General features: G+C 32.2%; 2 protein-coding genes across 2 annotated transcripts; one reads left to right on the top strand and one right to left on the bottom strand.

The window, feature by feature from the left end:
* The first annotated feature begins 792 nt into the window (after positions 1–792).
* Positions 793–1,813, top strand: LOC109005097 (putative clathrin assembly protein At4g40080). Its single transcript, XM_018983920.2, has one exon. It carries the CDS (start codon positions 821–823, stop codon positions 1,811–1,813), a length of 993 nt encoding a protein of 330 aa, XP_018839465.2. The 5' UTR covers positions 793–820.
* A 10,538-nt stretch (positions 1,814–12,351) lies between these two features.
* On the bottom strand, positions 12,352–17,350 carry LOC109005181 (protein DETOXIFICATION 27-like). The gene is made up of 8 exons (XM_018984021.2): positions 16,537–17,350; positions 15,782–16,323; positions 15,615–15,701; positions 15,049–15,105; positions 13,282–13,520; positions 13,056–13,174; positions 12,817–12,906; positions 12,352–12,705 (listed from the first exon to the last, which is right to left on the bottom strand). The coding sequence occupies exons 1-8, from the start codon at positions 16,807–16,809 to the stop codon at positions 12,619–12,621; spliced, it is 1,494 nt and encodes a 497-aa protein (XP_018839566.1). The 5' UTR covers positions 16,810–17,350; the 3' UTR covers positions 12,352–12,618.
* Between the last annotated feature and the right edge of the window lie 3,752 nt (positions 17,351–21,102).

The following is a 21,102-nucleotide window of genomic DNA, read 5'->3' as shown; positions in this document are numbered from 1 at the left end:
TTGAGCATTTCGTACCTTCGATTTGGATGAAAAGGAGATAAAAGAAAAGTTAGAAAGATGATGCACAAGCTATGATGGTAATGTAATCGGAGGTAATTGTTACAACCAGTTATATTTTTCGTATCTGAAATTTATGAGAAAAGATAATTGTAATAATGAGTATATAAGTATTGCGTAATTATTTAAAAAAAAAATATGAGACTCACATGAAAAAAAAATTATAAATATGTAAACACTATATAATTATTTTTAAAAAATAAATAAATATAAAATTTATATAAAAAAATTAATTTTTTAATAATAAATTTTAATTTTTTAAAAATAATTATACAATATTTAAATACTCCATGATTATATATATAGCATAATTGATATGAGATTGACCAAAAGCTACATTAACTCAAGAAGATTCAACGTGCGACGGCTGTGGTTGAAAATCTTTGAATTTCATTTCTATTTTGGGCCTCATATTTTTTATTTTTTATTTTCTTGGTGCAAGAAGTGGACGGTGAAAGCACCGAAAGGTCCCTTCATTCACAAAACTAAAACGAAGACATTATAAAATAATTTTCAAAAGATTATAAAAATCTCACAAACATCTATTAAGTAGTACCCCTGTGTGAAACGTCACCCACGCTTGCTATCTAGATTTGAATATAACCTTGATTGGAAGAAGATGATGCTCTTGACAAGAAAACTTTCCCACGTTTACATTCCAAGAAAATCACTTTGCCACAAATTCAAACAGGTAAATTTGATTGGGTTTGGCATCCATAACTAGACACACATTTACTCTCCCTCTCTACCTTTCATTCCCTCGATGGGACTCACAGCAAAGATCAAAGACGTCGTCGGCATGATCAAGGGCAATGTCTCCCAAAGCAAAGCAGCAATTCTCTCAAAACCCACCAACCTCTCTCTGCATCTAGCCCTCCTCCGCGCCACCACCCACGACCCTGCCGACAACAAACATATCGATACCATCCTTTCCTTTGGCCACAGCTCACGCGCCACCGCCGCCACCGCCGTCGAGTTTGTCATGGACCGTCTCCAGAGAACCCGCGACTCCTCCGTCGCCCTCAAGTGCCTCCTCATCGTCCATCACGTTGTCAAGCACGGCGAATTCATCCTACTGGACCAGCTATCCATCCGCCCCTTCACCAGCGGCAGAAACTATCTGAATCTCTCGAACTTCCGTGACAATTCGAGCCCCTTAACTTGGGAGCTCTCCTCGTGGGTACGATGGTACGCTCAGTACATAGAAATCATTTTGTCTACCTCTAGAGTTTTGGGATACTTTTTTGCTTCCTCTTCATGCAGTATAGATAAAGATAAGCAAGAAGAAAAAATCTCAGCACTTACAAATTCTTATTTGCTAATGCAAATTGTTTCTTTGGTGGGACTGATGGAAGAGATCTGTAAAAGACCGGACTCTTTGCATGTAAAAGTAAACAAATTGGTAAATCAGATAATGGGTATTGTGGGTGAGGATCATTTATCTGCCATAAACGAGGTTTCGGTCAGAGTCACCGAGTTTAGGGAGAGGCTGAGTGGCTTGAGTTTTGGTGAATCGGTCGAGCTGGTCTGCACTTTGAGAAGGTTGGAGAATTGCAAAGAGAGGCTATTTGAGTTGTCCAGCAGAAAAGGAACGGTGATGGAGAGCTTTTGGGCTTTTGTAAGCGAGATTAAGGATGGAGTTGGGACTGAGAAAGATGAGGGAAAATTGGTGATTACGGTGACGAGAGGAAAAGCGGGCGAGAGTTCTGATGGCGGAAGATTCATGATGCGAAAATCCTCATTTCGGGTTGTATAGTCTTCTCGTAAAGATATCAATTCTTTTGGATATATGGGTAGATTAATGTATTTTGTTCATAAATATAAGTTGCATGATTTCTACAGAAATTCTCGGATGATCGTATAACTAGGAACACTTTTGGAATCAACAAAAATAAAAATATGAAATTGGAGCATTCATTTCTTATATTGGCAGTATTTGGAGATGCCCAATCAATCTCTTTTGGTTTATTGGAGGGATCCATGCACGACGTAGGGACGGATAAAGATGAGTACTAGAAACTACTGGATAAGGACAGAGACTGCAGTTTCTGTGATAATGATCGATAAACGTTCATAGATTTAGCTAGCTTGTGCCCGTTCTTTATGTAAGGGCTGAGGGTGGGATCAACACTTTTGTTTTTCTTTATTCTTTGAGTAATGTACGTATTAGACTCTCATTTTACTATAGTACGTATCAAAAAATATATTGCATTTTGCACTTTTGAATCAATCTTTATTATTTTAAGAAAAATTTAAGGTTGATGAATAATATTGCGAGTACCTTATTATAGTTAGAAAAAAGTGAGAAATATGGTTGGTAGAATTTTTTCATTTTTGAGGTTTTCCCTGTTTGCAGCTCAGTAATTATTCTACTGCTAATTCAGATATATATTTTCCATTATTATTTCTGGAGATGCTGGTTGATTAGAGATTAAAGTAGGGAATTAAGCTGGGTTGGATTGAGATTTTCTATATTCTTAATTATACAATTCAGAGAGATAGGTACAAGGTGTGGATTTGACGTTAGAAAGAATAGTGATTATTCTGCATACTAATTTCAACAAATAATTTACAGTAAATAAGACAAGTGAATAGCCCAAAAACGCAACCAAATGCCTCTAATGTTTAATTCAAAATTATCAAAATTCAACAACCGTCCAGTTAACCCACAAGCCGGACTGTAATAGTTAAAAATCAACCGTATCAAAATTTTACCAAAAATAGAAAAATTTCAATAATCATGCCAAAATTAAATACGTAATAAAATAAGTAATCTTCCAAAACTCTAATACAAATCAAGTTCAGAATCATTGCCTAAACAATAAATGAAATATTACCATAAAAAGTAAAAAAATAACTAAAAATAGGAATTTAGAGAGGAAAACGGTATAATTTGGCCTAAAAATTGAGGCACATCAAGCATAGCTAGGTACCCACGACGTGCGCACCGAAAAGAGTTTTCCGAATTGGGATCATATGCGCGATTCTGATACCCGTAGCCAAAGTTATAGCCAAAATACCGAAACGTGCCCAAAACTACCACAATCAAGGACACATCACGATTTCCTGCCATCTTTGCATTGATCTGCCACCTCAAGGTATTTCAGCACAGTCAACATACAATTTGACAACTCAGCATTATCTGACTCGAATCCTCATGCATCAGGATTTTACTAGTACATAAACACGTGTGCAACATCAAATACATGAATGGAATCTACGTAGTGTACATGTCCCTCTGACAAAATTATGAATGGAATATGTAGTTTGGATCAACAAAAAAAAGTAACAAATCCCGATCTGAGGTTGGTTTCTTAATTTTCTTTTCTTTGTGATCTTTACGTCCCACCTTTATGCCAACAACCCAGGCATGCATGCAAGCCATTCACTATAACAGAATTTGGTTTTTGTGATGGATGAAATCGTCATAAAAAATAAGCAAACCATCACAAAAAATTTTTCTGACGGTTTGACCATCGCCATGACTGTCACCTAAAAGGCGTCACAGAATTTTTTTGTGACGGTTTACTGTTCAATCGTCACAAAAAATTTTTTTGTGATGGTTGAAAGTCTTCCGTGAGATGTAACGTTCGAACGTGATGATTTTTTGTTACATTTAAAAAACCGTCATAGAAAATAACATTCGAACGTATAAACTGACGTTCAAACGTTAACCCGGCTGATTAACATTTGCACGTGAAAAAATTGATGTTTGTTGTTTTTGTTTCGCACAAATGATATTTATGTTCAAATGTTAACTCAAGGGCATTTGAATGTAACATTCGGATGTTAAAGGTGAAGGGTTCAAATGTATAATTTTTAACGTTCGGATGTTAGTTTGTCGTTCGAACGTATCAATTCTCATCATTCGAATGTGTAGATTGTTTGTGCGTAAAAATATGTGAACGTAATGTCTTACATTCGAACGTTTTGTTTGAATTCGCTGGCATTTTGTTCGAACGTGAATCTCGAACGTTTATTCTTTACGTGCGAACATTATGATCAGAGATAGTAATTTCAAAAAATTAAAAAACATACAAATTATTTCATATTACACCGTAAATGTAACAACTAATAATGTCTTATAGAGTTGCAAAATAGACAATAAAAGTTTCTAATACTGATAATGATAATGATATATTGATCATTTTTTTTCTTTTCTCGCCCACTACGATCTTGGTAAATTGACATAACACGTTCCATTTGGAATATCATCTCCCTTTGTACATGCTCTTGGACTTCAATGCGTATTCTCTCATCGTGGTCTCTTTGTTGCACCAACAAACTCGTCTCTAAATCAGACTGTTGCAATAAGAGAGACACCAACTCCTACTATCTCAACTTCATTTGCTCAATTTCTTGGTGTTCTGCATCTAAATCTTTATTAAATTCCGAAGTCGAGGTCTTGGAGGATGAATCGACACGCTTGCAAGAACGTCACAAACCTCTTACCAAACCAAATTTGGTCTCGAGCACTTGATTGAATATGTCTATGTCACTAGGAAAGGATTCCTCAGAGGCTGATTGGATTTCAATCATTTTTTTCCTGCAATTACAACAAAAATATGATAATAAAGCTCACATATTAAAAAAATGAGGAATCAAACATAATATGAATTCACATGTTGCATAATTTAGTCACATAAAATAACATCATTTACATAATTATTTTTAACAACAGGATCAATTCACTCACTATGCTCATCAGTGTGAGTAACATCATATACATAAAAAATGAAGAAATTTTAAGAATCATCATGCCTCTAACAAAGTCACATTATTAAATTTAAATAATAATGTTAGTACTTAAATAAAAGAATATGATAAAAATGAGTGAGAATTAATAAGTTATCAATTAACATTTTATCAGCAAAACGTTGGAATGACCATGAGTTGACGCAATGGTGGATTGTCAAAGCCGTTCTATTCTGTTCATTGATAGAACTTAAGTGTTGTAGAAGAAATTAACAATATTAAATATAATATATGAAACCAATATAGATGTAAATAACATAGAGGGAATAAATCTAAAATACCTGATAATCTGGACTTGCGAAAAGATCAAAACACTTCCTTCAATCGTCGAACTTCATTTTTTGAAAAGGAGATTGTACATCCTCTTCCAACGTCTCAAACTTCTTTAAATGGTCATGACATCTTCCCTTGTGATGCCAAAATAATATAGTCATCAGCTTGTTCACAGTTTGCACATCCTCGCTATGACCAAAATTGAGGTCAAATTCATCCTAAGAAGTGAATTACGTCAAAAATATGAAATCAAAACATCTCTAAATAAATTTATGTTCATATATAAACTCACCACGACTCTGAATTTGATCATTCACCTCATTCAAAACATCTCTTTATGATCGCACATAAAATAGGGCATAATCTCATATTAGTGTGCCAACATAAGAGGCAAGCGATGCTGCACTATCATCCACTCCTCCAGTGAAGTTATCATGAATGTTGACCTTGATTTTTTTGTGCCTTCTATCTCTTTCAAGAGCAAGGCCATGTGTGTAGCCACGTCTGCGACGTGAAAAAACATCAGCTAATATTTTTAAAATAATTAAATACAGTTCCCAAAATAATGAAATATAATTAATTATTAGCAAAATTTCCTTACTGGTATGTGTCGATTGGCTATCTGTCTCCTGTGTACTAACTTGTTCAGAAGTGGAGTCCTCAGTTGAGGAACATGAAAGGGTTCGGGACTTGCGGGAGGATGCACATTTCTTCATTATCGTTTTGGTAGCATCCTTGAAAATGATTAATATTTTTAAAAAAATTAGTATAGAATAAATTATAAAAAAATGTATTGTATTGTCACCTATGTAAATAAAATACATAATACTTTTATTCTTCATTTCCAAATGTATTTTCCATGCTTATTTCATAATCGACTTCAATAACATCTTCCTCCTCATCATCTTCATCTTCTTCATCAACTTCCTCTTCGGACTCTTCTTTTTCGTCTTCAGACTCTCCTTCTTCATCTTCTTCCTCATCACATTTTTCATGAACTGAATGATCATTTAATACGAATGGATCGAGATGTACAAGTTGGACATCATCTCTACATAAGGGGATTAGTTCAAGTGCACTGAGGTCAACAAATAAATTTATACCCTCTCCATCTTTTTGGTAGGCCTCTATAATCGGAGTGTTATCTTCATATCCACTATGTTCGTGATCCGCTACCATTCCTGCATCATATATATTTTGAGGCATAAATTTTTGTACGACTCACCAAGTTATCTCTCTATTATCTTCATCGACCCCTTTCATTGGATCAACCAAGTAATAGACTTGGGTAGCTTGACAAGCCAATACGAATGGATCATCTTCATATCATTTACATGCAGTATTGACATTCATAAAGTGACTATTCATATGTATCGAAACCCGACCACCGCCTATATCCTACCAATCACATTTAAAAACATATATCACATTCTCACCCAGGTATTTTAATCAGATAATGTCACGTATGACATCATAGTAGTCAATGTCATCTGTTCTATGACTTCCTTCGACCAACACACCACAGTTTTACGTCTTTCGATTATGTTAACGGTTCATAGTATGGAATTTATAACCTCAAACTGTGCATACAGTATATCGAAGTGCTCTTTGTAAAGGACCATAGGCCAACTGCATATGCATGCACTACAAAAGAAACTAATGCAGGATCATTAGCAAGTTATTCCAAAATCTAACAATTGAAATTGTAACAAAATTATTAAAAGTAAACAAGAATTAAAATGGTTCAAAGTGATTTTAAGTCATGAGACATTTAAAATGCATACGCGTTGCTCAAACCATCAGGAAAATTCTTTTTCGTGTCTCACCTCTATTTTCTCTACACCTTCTGCCCTAAGTTTGTTCATGTACTCACTGTATAGAAGTACAAAAGAATAGGATATGTGCATTGTATAATATGTTATATAATAATTTTTTTAATTAGAATTATTCTAAGTATGTAGCAAAATACTTGAGATAGTCATCAATCTCATGACAATTATTCAACACGTACCACTGAACTTTTACTAACTCTCCACCAATTAAATCATATCCTATCTGTGCACCCAAGGGTCGTACATCCTGGGAAAGCACTAATAGCTCACGAGGGAGAGGAGCAGCAAGATCAAAATCCCGCTATTCACGATTAAATCGTGTCTCAACACCACGAATATATAGAGAGCAAAATGTCAACTATTCATCGTGTATATAAGCCTCTGCTAATGAACCCTCAACTCGAGCTTTATTCCCAATAGTGCGGTTCAATTTATTTAAATATCTTTCAACTGGATACATCCAACGGATTTGCACCGGGCCACCCAACATTACCTCCTAAGGTAGATGTATTGTTAAATGGATCATTACATCAAAAAATGATGGTGAAAATATCTGCTTGAATTTACACAGTATAGTAGCAATTTCTTCTTCTAACTTTCGTAACATATCTTGATTTACAACCCGAGAGCACAAATCTTTGAAAAATATGCAAAGTTCAATTATGGCGACACGTACATTAGAAGTTAGTTTACCACGAATTCCCATCAGTAACAATTTCTGCAAAAATACATGACAATCATGACTTTTCAATCCATTTATTTTTCAGTCATCAGGGCTCACGCATTTACCGAGATTAGATGCATAATCATCTGGCAACTTCACACCTTGCAACCATTTGCAAAAATCCTTCATCTCATCTCTTGTCATCGTAAAACATGCATATGGCATAACCACCATATTGCCTTCCATTCGCAAGTGCAGATTATGTTTAATTCTCATTATCTCAATATCTTTTCTCGTCTTAATATTGTCATTCATCTTTTTTTTAATGCACGTCAATGTTCCCAGAACATTGTCACAAATATTCTTTTTTATGTACATTACATCCAAACTATGTCACAATATGCATGATGACCAATATGACAAGTTAAAGAAAATGCTACACTTTGTCCAATTCAATTCTGTAGAGCCTCGTTTTCTATTGTTCTTTCCCCAAACTTGGCCAAAATTATTCGCTCTAACTTCTCATAACTGTTCGACTATCTCGTCCCCAGTCAACTCCTTTGATATAGTTCTGTTTTCAACTCTCCCATCAAATTTAGTGCATTCCCTTCGCCATGCATAATTTGCTGACAAATAACGTCAACGGCCCATGAAGCACATCTTCTGCTAATATATTAGCCACTCACTAACGGTTTTTTTATTACATGTGGGACATGCTAACTTCTCTTTAGTACTCCAACTAGAAAGGTTCCCATATGCTGAAAAATCATTTATTATCCACATTACTGTAGCATGCATCTGGAAAGATGTCGACGTATATGCATCAAAAGTTCTAACTCCTATTTCTCATAGATCTTTCAACTCTTCAATTAACGGCTACATTAATATGTCAATATCATTCACAAGTAATTTTGGGCCGGGGATAAGTAAAGTTAATAGAAAGTTTGGCACCTTCATGCACCTCTATGGTGAAAGATTAAACGGAATCAACACTACAAGCTAAGTATTATAACTTGTACTCATATTGCCAAAGGGATTGAATCCATCCATTGTTAGTTCTAGATGCACATTACGAGCTTTGTTGCCAAACTCTGGCTATTGATCATCAAATCTTTGCCACACAAGTGAGTCAGCTGGGTGCCTCATATATTCGTCATCCTTAATTCTTTTCTCATCGTGCCACCTCATATCTTGAGCTGTTTTGTTAGACATATATAGCCTTTGCGATATGGGTTTCAGCAGAAATAACGCAAAATCTTCACCTATATATTTTTCCTACCCTTCCACCTCGACTCTTCGCATACGAGACAAGCCTATTTTTTCTCATTCTCCTTCCAAAATAAAGCATAATCATTCTTGCATGCATGCATGGACTTTTACTCAAACCCTAATTCATTTCTCAACTGTTTCGTTTTATAAAAAATTTTCGACAATGCAGAACCTTCAAAAAACACCTCATGAAACAAGTCCAAGACCATGTTGATTGCTTTTGTCGACATTCCACACAACGACTTAATGTGAAGCAGCCGCACAATAAACTACATTTTGCTGTGTTTTGTACATCCAGGATAAAGCTCATGCTTTGCATCTAACCACATTTTAAAGAAATTCTCCGATTCAATCCCTCGGCCACTTAAGGTGTCCTTCGTACATTTCCTCCATAAATATCCTCCATCTCATCCTGCACATTAAGGTCATTTTACTCGATATCTTTGTCCATTTCTTACTTAGTACTTTTTTATGTTATTTGTTTTATTTAATAAATATGTTATCATGAATTAACTTTTTATATAATATCTTATTAATTAATCTATATTAGTACATATAAATTAAATTAAAGTTAAAATTATTATTTATTTATTAATCATTTATTTATTTATAAATTATTTACTAAGTATGTTATTTCTTACTTAGTACTCTTTATCTTAAATGTTTTGTTTAATAAGTATGTTATCATGAATTAAATTTTTGTATAATATCTTATTAATTAATTTATATATATTTATATAAATTAAGTCCAAGTTAAAGCTATTATTTATTTATTAATCATTTGTTTTTTTATTAGTTATTTACTAAGTATGTTATTTCTTACTTAATACTTTTTTTATCTTAAATGTTTTATTTAATAAGTATGTTATCGTGAATTAAATTTTTGTATAATATCTTATTAATTAATTTATATTAGTATATATAAATTAAATTCAAGTTAAAGCTATTATTTATTTATTAATCATTTTTTTTGTTAGTTATTATATAGTATATTCTAGCATCGTAATGCAATATTAATTTGTTAAAGCTATTATTTACCTAATTGTATCTCCTACATTCACAACATATTCACAATTAAATACCAATACATTCACAATGTATTCACAACATGATGTTATTAAATTCACAACAAACATATTCACAATATCCAAACAATATATTCACAATATCTAAACATATTCACAATATCCAACATATTCACAATACACTCACGACTGTAACTATCATTTTTCTTATAAATATAGATGTAATATTCTAACAACAGATAGATATGAAATTATTCAAACTTATATGAGCCGATACAAGTTTTATAAATTGTATTGTTTAATAATTGAGCATATTTTGATGTTAATGAGTATTAACGAATTGAGCCGAACTTTAGTTTGACCGAATCGATATTAGCAGCTTGTCGAGTGACATTGTTTATATACAGCCATATTCATCCCAACAAATATCCCTAGACTTAAAATCTAAAAGTAATTATTAGGTAATCTTGATTCTTAAGGTATATATTAACATGTGATATGGTATTCTCATCTTATCATAAGAAATCATCATATAAATTTAAATTATATTTTATGTATGATTTTAAATTATATGATATTTTGTGATAAAATATAAAGAGAAATGTTTGTTCTAAAGCGATCTTATTAAAAAACTTTGTTAACTAATATAGTTTAATATGATACATTAGATTATAAATTACCTTTTATTAATAAAAAATAAATTAACATATCACGCTAAATTACGCAAATTTAATGAAACTTGTTTTTTTTTATCTCTTTATAAATCCAGCAACCATCCATATAATTATTCATGCTCTAGAAGTACATACCCAATAGTTTTCTGTCTAGAAAACAAGGTTTGTTATAAGGGTGGGCAGTGGGGCCCTTCGCCCCTCTATACCAGCCTCGTCCACCCCTCCCCCGCATGGGTGGGTGGGCTACCCCGCACCACCCATGCGGGGGCGGGGGCCCCACCCCATGCTGGGGCGAGGGGCGGGTTAACCCCAATGGGGGGCCTTAACAGTAAGTCCCACATTACTATGACTATTATATTGTCTTGGCCTCCTATATAATGGTTGGTTTAGGAGGTAAGACAATTCAAACTATAACTCTAATGAATTTATATATTTTTTAAATATATAAGTTTCAATCTATAATTTAAATTATATTATAATTTGGATTTAAAAAAAATTAATAAAAAAAAAAATTTAGATATTGAGTTGAGCAGAGGGTATGGCGGTTTCAACCCCACCCCCGGTAGTGAGGTGGGGTATGAAACCCTCCCGCCCCGCACCGGGGCACCATGCGGGTAGCATGCTCAAAAATAATAACAGATAAAAAGAAAAAGAAGAAAAGATGGCCAGGGACCAAATATAAATAACGAGGGCAGCTTTGCCCGTATCCTTGGGCTGGCCCTTTAATATAGTTTTTGCACATGCACATAATGTGCGATGAGTATGCACGCAATGCAAGTCACTGTACTACTTTTGGAGTTTTCACTCCGTAGATAGCCCACCAATCTTGTTGGGCCAACGCAGATGCAGAAGAAGAAGAAAAACATAGTTTTCTTAACTGAATCGGTGGAAAAAATCCAACAACCTAACTTTATGCTCTGACTGAATCCGATCCGATCACCTGACTCCTACTTTATATATATGCTCCGACTTCGACTTTGTCCTCAATTCTGATATTGTAAATATTTTATAAAAATATATATTTATCTATATAATGATTATATATAATAGTATAGTGATATAACTTTAATTTATATAGTTATATTCAATAATATACTAATATGAGTTAATTATTATAAAATAATATACTTATACTATAATATAAATATACTAAAATAGTTTAGTCTATATAAAAACAACTATTTGCGAATAGAATAAGTCCATTCTTATAGCAAATTATTGTTTTCATCACAAATACATTATCACGAATAAACATTTTTTTTATAAGTAAAAATATTATAAATATCAATAGGAGTAGTTAAGTACACTATATGTATACAAGAAAACACCTAACCCATACTAGAGATCAGCTCCTAATGATCTAAAAAGCTCGTGAAAAACTACCCAAAATACATCAAGTTGAAATAAAATACACCTCCCCAACCCCAACCCTTTGATTCCCGTAGACTAATACTCCAATACTCAAAACACCCTCTATGAGAACGTCTTCATAATACCCTCGATCCCTTTAGTCTTCTCTCAAATAAACATTTTTCATATAATACATTATATATATATATATATATATATATATATATATATATATATATATATATATGGACCATTGCCAGTGAAAATTGAAGGAAAACAAAACGTGTTCCTCTTGTCTATCAAATGGCACTGCATCTGTTTAGGAGTCGGTTCGTGTATTAATAATTTGTAATAATCACTGCAGGCCAATGCAATACTAATAGACATATATATATATATATATATATATATAAATATATATATATTTATATATATTAACTAACTAGGTTGAATGAAAGTGAAAGGCAGCTTGATTTTAATTCCAGCGAAATTCATTGATAGTACAAGAATAACAATCCCTAGATCATTTTTCTGACCCAAACTCTTTCTACGATTCAAAGATATAGACCGCGTACACAATGTATATGCTAACCAGATTCATGTGTTTATTGTTAGGGCTATTAACTTTGTAGAATCTATTAACTGCATGTTTATCTCTCTGAATTATAAAAATTATAATTTGGATTAGAAAATTAATTATAAACGATCTTAATCCTCGACTATATCGCGTTATCCGAAACCACATTGCCATTGTTCCTGCTTGTGTTGGCTGCCCACTTCTTAAGCTGCTTGTTTGCTTTTTCTGCCTGCAATTTCAATTAGAGCACAGCAAAGAAAATCATGAACTCAGTGTGGACAGAAAGAAGAAGAAATAATACTGCATGCCAGAATAATTTAGAGGGTCGACTTTTAATTACCTCCTTTTCCCAATCACATCGTATGGTAATGATGGCCAATATCAATGTTTGAAGTGCTGTCCCACCAAAAATCATTCCAGCCCACATTCCCTGCAGGTGTATTAGTATATTCATGAGTTTTGTTTTCGTCTAATGTTAGCAAGTCATGTTGTTAAGGTTTATAATCTTTCCAACATTATTGAGTGCTAGCTAGCTTTTTGTTCATGTGAGTCGATGGATGAAATTAGAACAGTACGTACCATAACTCCTAGATGGAAGACCCATCCCATGAAAAATCCCATAGGCACCCCAACCAGATAGTAGCAACCTAAGTTGATGTATGCCACATATGATTGCCATCCCGACCCCACAGCCACGCCTAAACAAAAACGAATAAAAAAGGAACCAAGTTCCATATAATTAGGGCAAAAGAAAACTCATACAAGCATACATATATGTCTAAAAAAAAGAAGTAATATACCATACCAGAGAGAACTGGCTGCACACTGTTCAGAAGAACTGTGAAAGCTAAAAGGACAGAAAGCTTGTTCACTTCTTCCAAGACAAGTTTGCTTGTAGTGAATATCAAAGCTAACTCATTGTGAACAAACATAATGAGTAACCAGAAGAATAGCCCGATTATTATTGATGTTACCACCGATACTATGGTAGCAAATTTAGCTCCTTTTCCATTTCCAGCTCCAAGCTCATTTGCTACCCTCACTCTGTAATATTATCACAACAAGCTGCTTGAGTACGTACAAATGGAGTACTTAAGGGGAGAGATCAGCCTCAACAAAAAGGAAATAGCGAAACAAGATGACATGATTCTCGCAGGCCTGCAGAGGTACTTTCATACTAATTAGTATAAATGGAAAAATGTAGACAGCTCATGTGCATTTTTCTCTTCCATCCTGATCATCATCACATGCATACTGTGCAGCTTTTTCCCGGGATGAGCCGGATTTTAATGTCTATCAGGCATTTTCCTTTTGAGATTCCCTTAAACAATCAGGGAAAAACATATCCATCCAAGGCCTGTTCCTAAGACAACGACATCATGACACATGATTGAGCTAATAAAAGAAGGGAATCATAATATGACCATAGATTGAAGACCCACATCGTGATCATGAGTTACAGAAGCAAGGTAGGGTTATTCAAAAGAGAACTGTTATATACAGAAATAGATTATATAAAAAATAAATTTATAAATTAACGTAATTTTATGTGATTTGTTATATTTATTTTATAATAAAAATAAATATTTTATAATTTAATATACGACACCAAGATATAAATAATGACGAAAAGAATGGTGCCGTATTTAATCATCTTGATCATGGACTTACGTACGTCTCTTTTGTTTCTAGAGGTTACAACGGGCGCTGTCTTTGCATAAATAATGGCGAAAAGAATGGTGCCGTATTACTGGCCCATGAATCCATATTTGAATTATATAAGTTAATGACCAAAACGACAAATAATATTTTCTGGTTCATTGGATCCATTTTCAATTAGATAAATATATAATTAATGAGGAAGACGACAAATATTTTCTGCAAAGAAAATAATATTATATATATATATATATATATATATATATATATATATAAACTAAAGAACGTCATGTAGTATATATCCTAGCTAGCTACTTTTGTATTTGATTGAGTCCTTAGAAAGCCGATCGCTTAAGCATCGATTATATATAACTTTATGCTCTACGACAAATGACACATGACGTTAGAGATAGAAAACTTCAATTTGAGTACTAGCATTGCGGTTTCACTATTTTCTACGCTAATCCAGATACATGCTTTTGTTCTATTTGCTATATATTTTACTAAGTCTATCCTTTTAAAACATAATTTAAATCCAAAGTGCAACAACAACAACCCACCCAAAACTCAGTGCCACTATCAAAAAAATACTTAACCATAAATAAATAATTTTTTTTATAGTGCCGAAATAATGATAATTAATGTTCTTTTTGGGAGCCAAGATTAACTTTTATAATTTATTCTATTTAAAAAAATCTTTAAAAACTCAATTTTAAGAAAGTTTTTAGAATTTATGGGGGTCGATCCATGCATGCAGACTGAATTCATAGCATTTCTCAACCTTTTTTTTTTCTTTTTTTTTTTTAATGTGATGAGCAATATTGTACGTCTTGGGATGGGGGCTTCATCCAAAGGACTTCGAAAATAATTACAGAAAAAATTTTAAAGCAAATTAAAGGCCAAGAATCATTACCCGGTTGCAGCAAAGAAAGCCAGAGGAATCATCATCTCCCAACCATTCATTGTCATGCTGCCGAATGAGACATGATCAACTAACATGCTCAGTCCACAAATTGACAAAATTGTATTCAATTATATATAAACATTAATCGTATGTCTATATAGAAAACGGAATCATGGCTTACTACATTATTCTATTCTTTTTAATGCGACAACCTGAAAGGTGAATATACTATTTTGAAACATTAATTGCCGAATAATTCATCAGGCAAGATGATCATAAAGTTAAATTTATCATATATTAATAGAACCATATTATAATAAAGAAAATTAGTGGAACCGATTTTTTTTTTTCATTTAAATTTTAAATTTATTTATTTTTTAAAAAAGAGAGCAAGACTCTCGTACCTAGCATATGCATATTTGAATTGCATGTGATCTACATATTATACGCGCGCACATGCAAAATCTAGTCTACATTAATATATATATATATATATATATATATACACTTATACATGATACCTAAGCAAATTCCAAATTTAAATCACTTATTAATGTCGAAGAGAGCTTAATTACCATATGGCCAAAGCATCCAGGGCGATCTTTGCATTCTTCAGATTTCCAGTCATTAGTATCAGTATTCTATAATACCAATTCTCTAAGCTGCAAATTTGAACAAAAAGAAACAATCTTAAGTTTTTAAAATAGAAAGAGAAATAGAAGGAAAATCTTGAGAGAGGTACCAAAGCATGAGGCCTGAAGCAGCAGAGAGTTTAACGAATTCCCAGAGACCAGAAAAGGCTTCAATGGAGAAACCAGTCCATGTAAGAGGGCAACCGCCACAAACTGTATAACCCAGAAGACCGAACACCAAAACCCACCAAGAAAAGTTTATGGTAATGGCAGTACCCACAACTCCGAGGTGAAGCCCATACACTAACAGCCAACTCACAATCACATGCACCAGTAGCGCTGCAAGAGTCACCCAAGCAATAACCCCAGTTTTGAGTTGGCTCTGTAAGAATCTTTGCAGAGGGAACTGAAATGCAAAGCTAAAATGAAGTGGAATCATCCACAAAGACACTATCCCCGATAACTCCGCTACATCTGAAGGCTGTCCCAATAGCTTTAACACCGGAGTGGCAAAGAGATAGATAGGCAAAAGCAGGACGCAACACACAAACAGAACGATCCATGATCGTTGCATATATACACCCAACATGTGGTACTTTTTTGCCCCGAAAGCTTGCCCACATAAGGTTTCTAAAGCGCTTGCCATTCCCAGCTGATAAACAAAACCATACAAAGAAGAAAAAATGCTGACTATAACCAATAGAGACGAGAAAGAGAAATATTGAAAAATTGAGTGGAATTATTCTGGAAATGAAACAATATAATTTGTTTCAACTTCCTTTGTCTTCTATGATCTGTTCATGATCAAGAACCAAAGAAAAAGTAAAAACCCTGTGTATGTCATGTAATGAGAAAGAAAGTATACCAAAAGCCCAAAGTCGAAGCCGACGATGACATTATTGGCAATGGAGATGGCAGCGAGGTCAAGTTCACCCAAGTGGCCAGCGAAGGCATTGGTGATGACCAACATAGAGTAGGAGGCGAGGCGGCTGAAGATTGATGGACCCAGTATGTGCCACAGCTTCTTTGATTCAATCCAAACCCTCCTTGCAAGATCATCATTTTCTCCATCATCTTTCGAATCTAAATCTTTCAGTAAGGGAACTTTCACATCCTCTATCAATTCCCTGCTAGACATCTTTCAATAGCTTTGTTTGTTTATCTATGTTTATGAATTCTAGGAATCCAGAGAGAAAGAGAGAGAGCGCTCAAAATTCAGAGAGTCGGCCTCTTGGAGATTAATCATTTGGCTTAAGATTTATAGTGGTACGGTTGGTCAATTGAATGGGACGTACAGGTCGATACTCATCTTCAGTGGACATTAATTTCTCGTGACGATCGTCGTCGTCCGCTGCCTCTCGTTTCTTCTAACAATATAGAACAAAATATTACCTCCATCGTACACTTAACTTAAACATATATATATGCATCTATAGATAACACATTGGAAATATTTATGAGGTGGATGAATAATCTTTAGTCTTTATCGTTGAAGCTAAAAGGAAATCATGATTTAGGGGGATTTCGTGAAGCCACGTGTGAGCTGCAATTTCCCATCGTCTTTCTGGAGGCAGGGCGGTTAATCTGCACCTATACCGGGGCCGGGGAGCCAAAGCTATCTCAAAGAAACACACATGATACATACAAATGGTGTCACTGCTTACCACAAGTTTTTTGTAAGCATCTGCGCTCACCATACAGATTATTATTATACATACGACTGATATGACTTCATCAGGAGCCCAGACCGCATGCATACATATATAAATGAGAAATGAATAATGAGAAAGCTGGAAAAAGACAGGTGCTACATTACTACTGGTGTACGTTACTTCAATTCCAAGTTAGAATCATCTGGATCGATCGTTTGCAAGATGTGGTCTTGGTTTTGTCTACTTGATCTCTATAAAAAAATATTAGCCATATGCATGCAAGCTGCGATTTGCATGCTATATATTGTTATAGAATTTGTGCATCGAATTTCAAAAGAGCATTAAATCATATTTTTCTTTTACTTTTTTGAAGTTTTTTCTCCTTGATTTTTACTGAATTCTTTATTTATTGTTTATCTTGGGTAGTTTTATCAATTTAATTTTTATGGTAAGAATACGCTGAATATTAATCTGATCATGACCAGCTATATACCCATTTTGGACCCAAATCCTATATATGTTTATACACCTCTTTTGCATGGGTTCAAAGACATACGATTGATTAATTTGTAAATAAGAAATTACCTAACTACATTTATTAGGTATATTAATAAACCCAACTACACTCATTTCGTGTGTGTATATATTCATTCATTGAGCATTGCTACACAACCTCCACCACACTCCACACTCCACATTTTTATAAATTTTTTAAATTTTTAATATTTTTTTAAATTTTTTTTTAAGTTTATTCTTTTTAAATTATTTCAAATTTTTTATTTATTATTCATATAATAAATATTTAATAAAAAAAATAAAAAATAAAAATAATATAAAATGTAGAGTGTTAAGAAGTTGTGAAGATTTTTTGTTCATTTAATAACTGATCATTAATAGCACTCATGAAATTGTTGGTGTGTTACAGTTAGCAATTTCACTGCTACGTGTCCACTGCCCACTTCGATCATTAGAAATTTAGATGTAGGGTTGCCTTTTCTGCCTGCAATTACAAGCCCACCAAACAAATTGTGCGACGTTAGATAGATTGATTTGGATGTAAAAAAAGATAGGCACATGCATCGTGAAAAAGTTAATTTTCTTTTCCATAGTTCTTAATTAAATTTCTTCTATATTTTTTTTATATATTTTAAAACTGTATAAATATTTTTCGTTGTATTTATTTATTATGCACAGAAACCGAAGAAAACTCGTAAATGACATGAGAATTTAGAGGGTATTTTACCTCTTTTTCCTAGTCACATCGTATGGAAATGATGACCAAGTAAGGTTTGAAGTGCTGTTCCACCAAAAATCATTCCAGCCCATATTTTTTAATTGTATAACTTGAACAATCTTATTGAATTAATCAAAATTAAATGATAATTTTAATAAATATAAGAGAAATTTAATTTTTAATTATTTTATTCACATAAATTTTTATATTAAAATAATTATTTTTTCATTATATAATAATAAAATAATATAAGATAAATTTAGTTTTAGTTATTCATATTAAATCTCCACATTAGATTATACATTTATTCATTATATAGTAATGAATAATTATTAATTTCAAAAATATTTAATTTTTTTAATTTTATCATATTTTACTATTTTACTTATTATATGTTAATTAATAATCATGTTCTTATTAAATTAATATATTACTAAGTCAAATTAATATATTAATTGTGATAAAATATGTGATAGAAAAAAATGAGAGATAAATAATTAATAAAATATGTATTTGATGTATATACAGTAACTTTCAAATTCGGAAAAACTTTTGAAAGTCACTGTAGCTAAATTCTAAATATTTAGAATTTGACTAATCTAATATGAGCATATTTTACTCTTTAATAGCAAAATACTCATTGGATTTAGCTTTTAGCTAATCCAATGAGAGCGCTCTTAAGAGTGGTTTGGATTCAGATATGAGTTGAGATAGGTTGAGATAATTTGTGAATAATAGAATAAAAGTTAAATTATTTATTATATTTTGTGTAGAAATTTGAGAAAGTTGTTTTGAAATTTGAAAAAGTTGAATTGTTTATTATATTTTGTGTGAAAATTTGATAAAGTTATAATAATGAGATGAGATGAGTTGAGGTGGGTTGATATGGGTATTCTAACTCAATTTCTTTTCTTTTCATTTCATTTTATTTTATTATTATTATTTTTTAAAATTTTAAAATAAAAATAATATTAAAAAAATATATTTTAATAATATTTAATTTAAATTTTTAATTTTAATCTCAATTCATCTCATTTATAAAAATAATAAATGAGAGTAATGATGTTCAATTTATCATAAAGCGATACTTGCCATTACTCCTAGATGGAACTTGGAAGACCCATCCCATGAAAAATCCAAGAGGCACCCCAATCAGATATTAGCAACCTAAGTTTATGTATGCCATATACGATTGCCATCTCGATCCCACAGCCACTCCTAATAACAAATATTAACTATATATACGAAAAAAATGAATATTTTTAAATTTTCTCAAATATTTCTTCTAAACGTTACTTAAATATAAAATATTATTTTAATTTTAAATATTTAATTTTTTCATCTAATCATTATAATTTTTTAAATTTTTTAAACAAAACACAAAAAAATATAATTTTTATAAATAAAATATTATAATTATTAAAAGATTATATTCGAGTAATTTTTAAGTTTATAACAATTTTATTTAACTTTTGCTCTATCATTTTTCAAAATTCAATGAAATATTGATCTTAACTCAAATTATTTTACTATTATTTATAAACTATTTCATTACTATTTATAGATATTTTAAGATATTCTTAATATCTAAACTAGACTTAAATGTTCTAAACATAATTAAGTTGGATTTTATATTAATTTAATACACATTAATTTTCTCAAATAAATTAGAGATGGTAAAATCTATCAAGATAAAGCATGTAACACCCCGTATTTTAGTATATTTTTAATGAGAGATTTTTTTTTTAATTATTCAGAAATTTATTCTCTTGTTTTAAAATTATTAGATTTTTAGTTGGGTTATTTTTTTATGATTTTTATTTTACGAAAATTATTTTTTGAAATGTTTTCTCTAAATTAATTATTGTTATGCATTTAAATTTCTTCTCAAACTAAATTAAATTATTGTTGGGTTTAATTATTGATTTTCATTTTAATCATTACGTTTGAATTATTTTATTTCACTTGTTGTTTTAAAATCGTTTCCGCTGGATCATTTTTGTGACCCAAGATGTAAAGATTGAACCTCATTTCTTTTCCGGCATTTTCTCTTTCCTCTTTTCTTTTTCTTTCTTTTCTTCTTTTCCTTTCTTTCTTTCTTCTTTTCTCTGCTGGTCTCTTTCCCATGCACGACGCGTAGGGGTGTAAATTTAAACCGGGAAACCGGACCGGACCGGACCGAACCGGACCGGTTGGTCCGGTTTTGAACCGGTCCGGTCCGGAACCGGTTCCTATTTTATGAAAACCGGCCGGTTCCGGTCCGGTTCCGGTTTCGTAGTTTTTGGGACCGGACCGGACCGAACCGGACCGGTTGGAAAAAAAAATATAAAAATTAATTTATATATTATACAAAATATTTATATATATAATATATAATTATATGTTAAATTTTTATATATAATATATATAATTATATATCATATATGAAAAAATTTTATATTATAATTTATAAATAATAACATAAAATGTTAATCTTAAATATGAACATTTGTAATTTATTTGATCATATGTTATTAATATAATTATATATAAGATAATGTTGTTA

This window comes from Juglans regia, chromosome 7 (assembly GCF_001411555.2).
Source record: "Juglans regia cultivar Chandler chromosome 7, Walnut 2.0, whole genome shotgun sequence".
NCBI lineage: Eukaryota > Viridiplantae > Streptophyta > Magnoliopsida > Fagales > Juglandaceae > Juglans > Juglans regia.
The sequence above is the reverse complement of the archived record's forward strand: the minus strand, read 5'-3'. Positions and strand labels throughout refer to the sequence as shown.